Below are 2,764 nucleotides of genomic sequence, written 5' to 3' on the forward strand. Positions count from 1 at the left end.
TTTCACACATGCTTTGTGTCTCAAGGTAGATATCAGTTTCACAGTTCCATTCATAGCCAAAACAAAAACTACATTATTGCTGTCTGTGCAGAAGGAGACACAATAATACTATGGCAATACCAAAATGCAGCTGAATTATATCAGCAACATACCTTTTACAAAAATGGAGACCTTTGAAAGGAATACAACAAAAATATAAAAAGTATATACTGTTGGGTGGGGAAAATCTTTTTCGTCTAAATTTGCTTTGTAGATGGAGAATAAGGACTTGTATCTCATGTTTTTAAAATAATAAATAAGTCATACACTGTAACACTTGTGCCAGCCTGCCAGTTTCTTCCAGCTTTGTGCTCTTTTAACAGGAACACATTCTCCATATTCTTCCCCTCACAGTTTTACAACCTCACCTGGTGAGAACACCTTTGAAGTGAAGATTGTCTCTCCAGTGGAACAGTTCACCAGGATTTGGATCCAGGTCCTGGATCGTCAGGATGGGTCATTCCTGGTTCGCTACAGAATGTACGCCACCTACACGGACCTTCACATCCACATTCTGCTCAAGAGCAAGCATGTCGCCAAGTCGCCGTTCATTCTCAAAGGTAGAGCACGACCCAAGCCGCCAACAAAATGTGTTTTAGGATGTATTTTCCTGGCTCTAGTGGCTCACAAAGAGGGCACATATTCATGGCAGGTACAAGAGAAAGATCTGAGTGATGTTTCTGTGTTTGTCCTCTACAGGCCCAGTCTATCATGAGGGCTGTGACTGTCCCCAGACCAGTGGTTCTGTATGGGAGGCCGACATGCACTGCCCTCCGTTCTTCCCCCAGATAGACAGGGACCTATCCCTTTACGCTAGTATCGAACCAGATCGTAACGCAAGGGAAATTCCTCAGCGCTTCGGACAGCGACAAAGCCTTTGTCATTATACCATCAAAGGCAACAAGGTACACCATACCTCTGACAACAGAAGCACCAAAAACTGAAGAAATAACAATTAGACCATGTTAGAATCATCAAATGTACAGTTATGCTACAGCTAATTACAAGACAGTTCACGGCCATAAGAGCAAGCGATTTAATTTAAGCACTGTAAATACAGTTCAAAAATGCTGACACATCAGGGCTTGGGGGTGTCATGAAAAAAGCATGAATAACTTCTCTATCAACTTGGTGTAACAGCAAACTGGTTTAACTAAAAAAAGAGTGAAGAAGTCCCTAAACTTATGTTGTCAACAATTCCCAGTTTGTGTTTTAAAAACATAACCAAAGGGTAGTATAGTAATAAAGGCTAGTATTTATTTAGGCTGAATAGTAATTAGGGTCACACAATAATGTAAAGTCAGCCAGTGAGCCTGAGGCTATGAGACACACCTGTTAGAATAGTGTATTAGCCAGGTGTTCAAGGGTACAATCTTCTCAAAATACCACTGTGGACGTCAATCCAGGTTGTCGTTATAGTGATATGTCTAAAGCCCTATTCACACAGTGCTAACATTACCTGGGAACATTCAGTAATTTATCAGTTGTCAATGATAATGTAATTTATACATTATGTTTTCAGGCAGATTGAGTGTCCACTTACAAAATGAGTTCTGTGCACAGCACAAAACTCTGTCACAGACTTTAGTAGTTGTAAATTGTAGATAAAAAATTCACAAGTAGGACATTTACTACAACTGTTTTTTATACATTTGATGGTAAATTTCATCCCTGACCTTAGAATTATGAACCTTTTAGCCTCATCACATGGTCTTCATCAGCAGATGTTGATGAGTTTGCTCAGTTGTTATCACCAATGGATCTGTTGACATGCAAGCTCTGTAGCTGCTATGATTTAATCAGTAGCCCTATAAGTTCTTTTCAATCATATTGGCTTAAAGTTAAGTAAGACAGTTAATTCCTGAGCACCCTTTTGATGTTTTTATGATCTTACAGCCTTTGATTCCCTTTAGGTCCATGTTAAAACGTTTGGAGAACATGTAGGTTTTAGAATCTTTATGGATGCCATCCTCCTGTCACTCAGCAGAAAGGTAAGCTTTTCTTAAACTACTTGTATAACTATATTTTAACATATTCACTCTATAACACGGCTTATGATAGGTTGTATTTCTCATTAACTTTAAGATGACTAGACATAGACTTGACAGAAATTTAGTTTTCACTTCTGTGTTCCATTTATCCTTTCATTGGGATGTTGTGATGCTTTTTAAGGATTTTAAAGTTTTCACTCTTCAATACTGCACAAAATGTTTATACTTTATACAAGCAGGAGTAGCCAGCAGTGTCCTAATATTATTTTCCTTTTAAAGAACATACTCCATTTTCCTTCTCTGTGGTGTTGTGTGTCCAGGTGCAGCTCCCTGATATGGAGTTTTTTGTTAACCTGGGTGACTGGCCGTTGGAGAAGAGGAAACCCACTGACAAGATTCATCCTATCTTTTCTTGGTGTGGCTCTAACAATACCAGAGATATTGTCATGCCCACTTATGACCTGACTGAGTCTGTTCTCGAGACCATGGGAAGGTAAGGCATCCATCAACACCTATCAGCACAGTGAGCCACCATTGTAAAAATAGTCCACAAAAAGCATCAGTCACATCTGGGTACATTTAAAGGAATACTCCAGCTAAAATCTCATGAGTATCAAATAACCAGACACTGCCTGAAGGCTTGGAAAGTGGCTCTAAAAAACACAGGAACTGTCAGTTATGTGACGGTTATGAAGTTTCTGTTTCTATATATTTTGTCTTTTTGCCTCAGTAAG

General features: G+C 39.2%; 1 protein-coding gene across 1 annotated transcript; it reads left to right on the forward strand.

Moving 5' to 3' along the window:
- Positions 1-393: 393 nt before the first annotated feature.
- LOC111652168 (protein O-glucosyltransferase 2-like) lies at positions 394-2,523 on the forward strand (the record flags this gene model as incomplete). The annotated part of the gene is made up of 4 exons (XM_023402347.1): positions 394-599; positions 739-944; positions 1,953-2,030; positions 2,351-2,523. Coding segments are annotated over 4 exons (663 nt in total), but the record flags the coding sequence as incomplete, so codon positions are not given.
- Between the last annotated feature and the right edge of the window lie 241 nt (positions 2,524-2,764).

This window comes from Seriola lalandi, unplaced genomic scaffold (genome assembly GCF_002814215.2).
Source record: "Seriola lalandi dorsalis isolate HSWRI2012SDOR001 ecotype SW California unplaced genomic scaffold, Sedor1 jcf7180001973480, whole genome shotgun sequence".
Classification (NCBI taxonomy): Eukaryota; Metazoa; Chordata; class Actinopteri; order Carangiformes; family Carangidae; genus Seriola; species Seriola lalandi.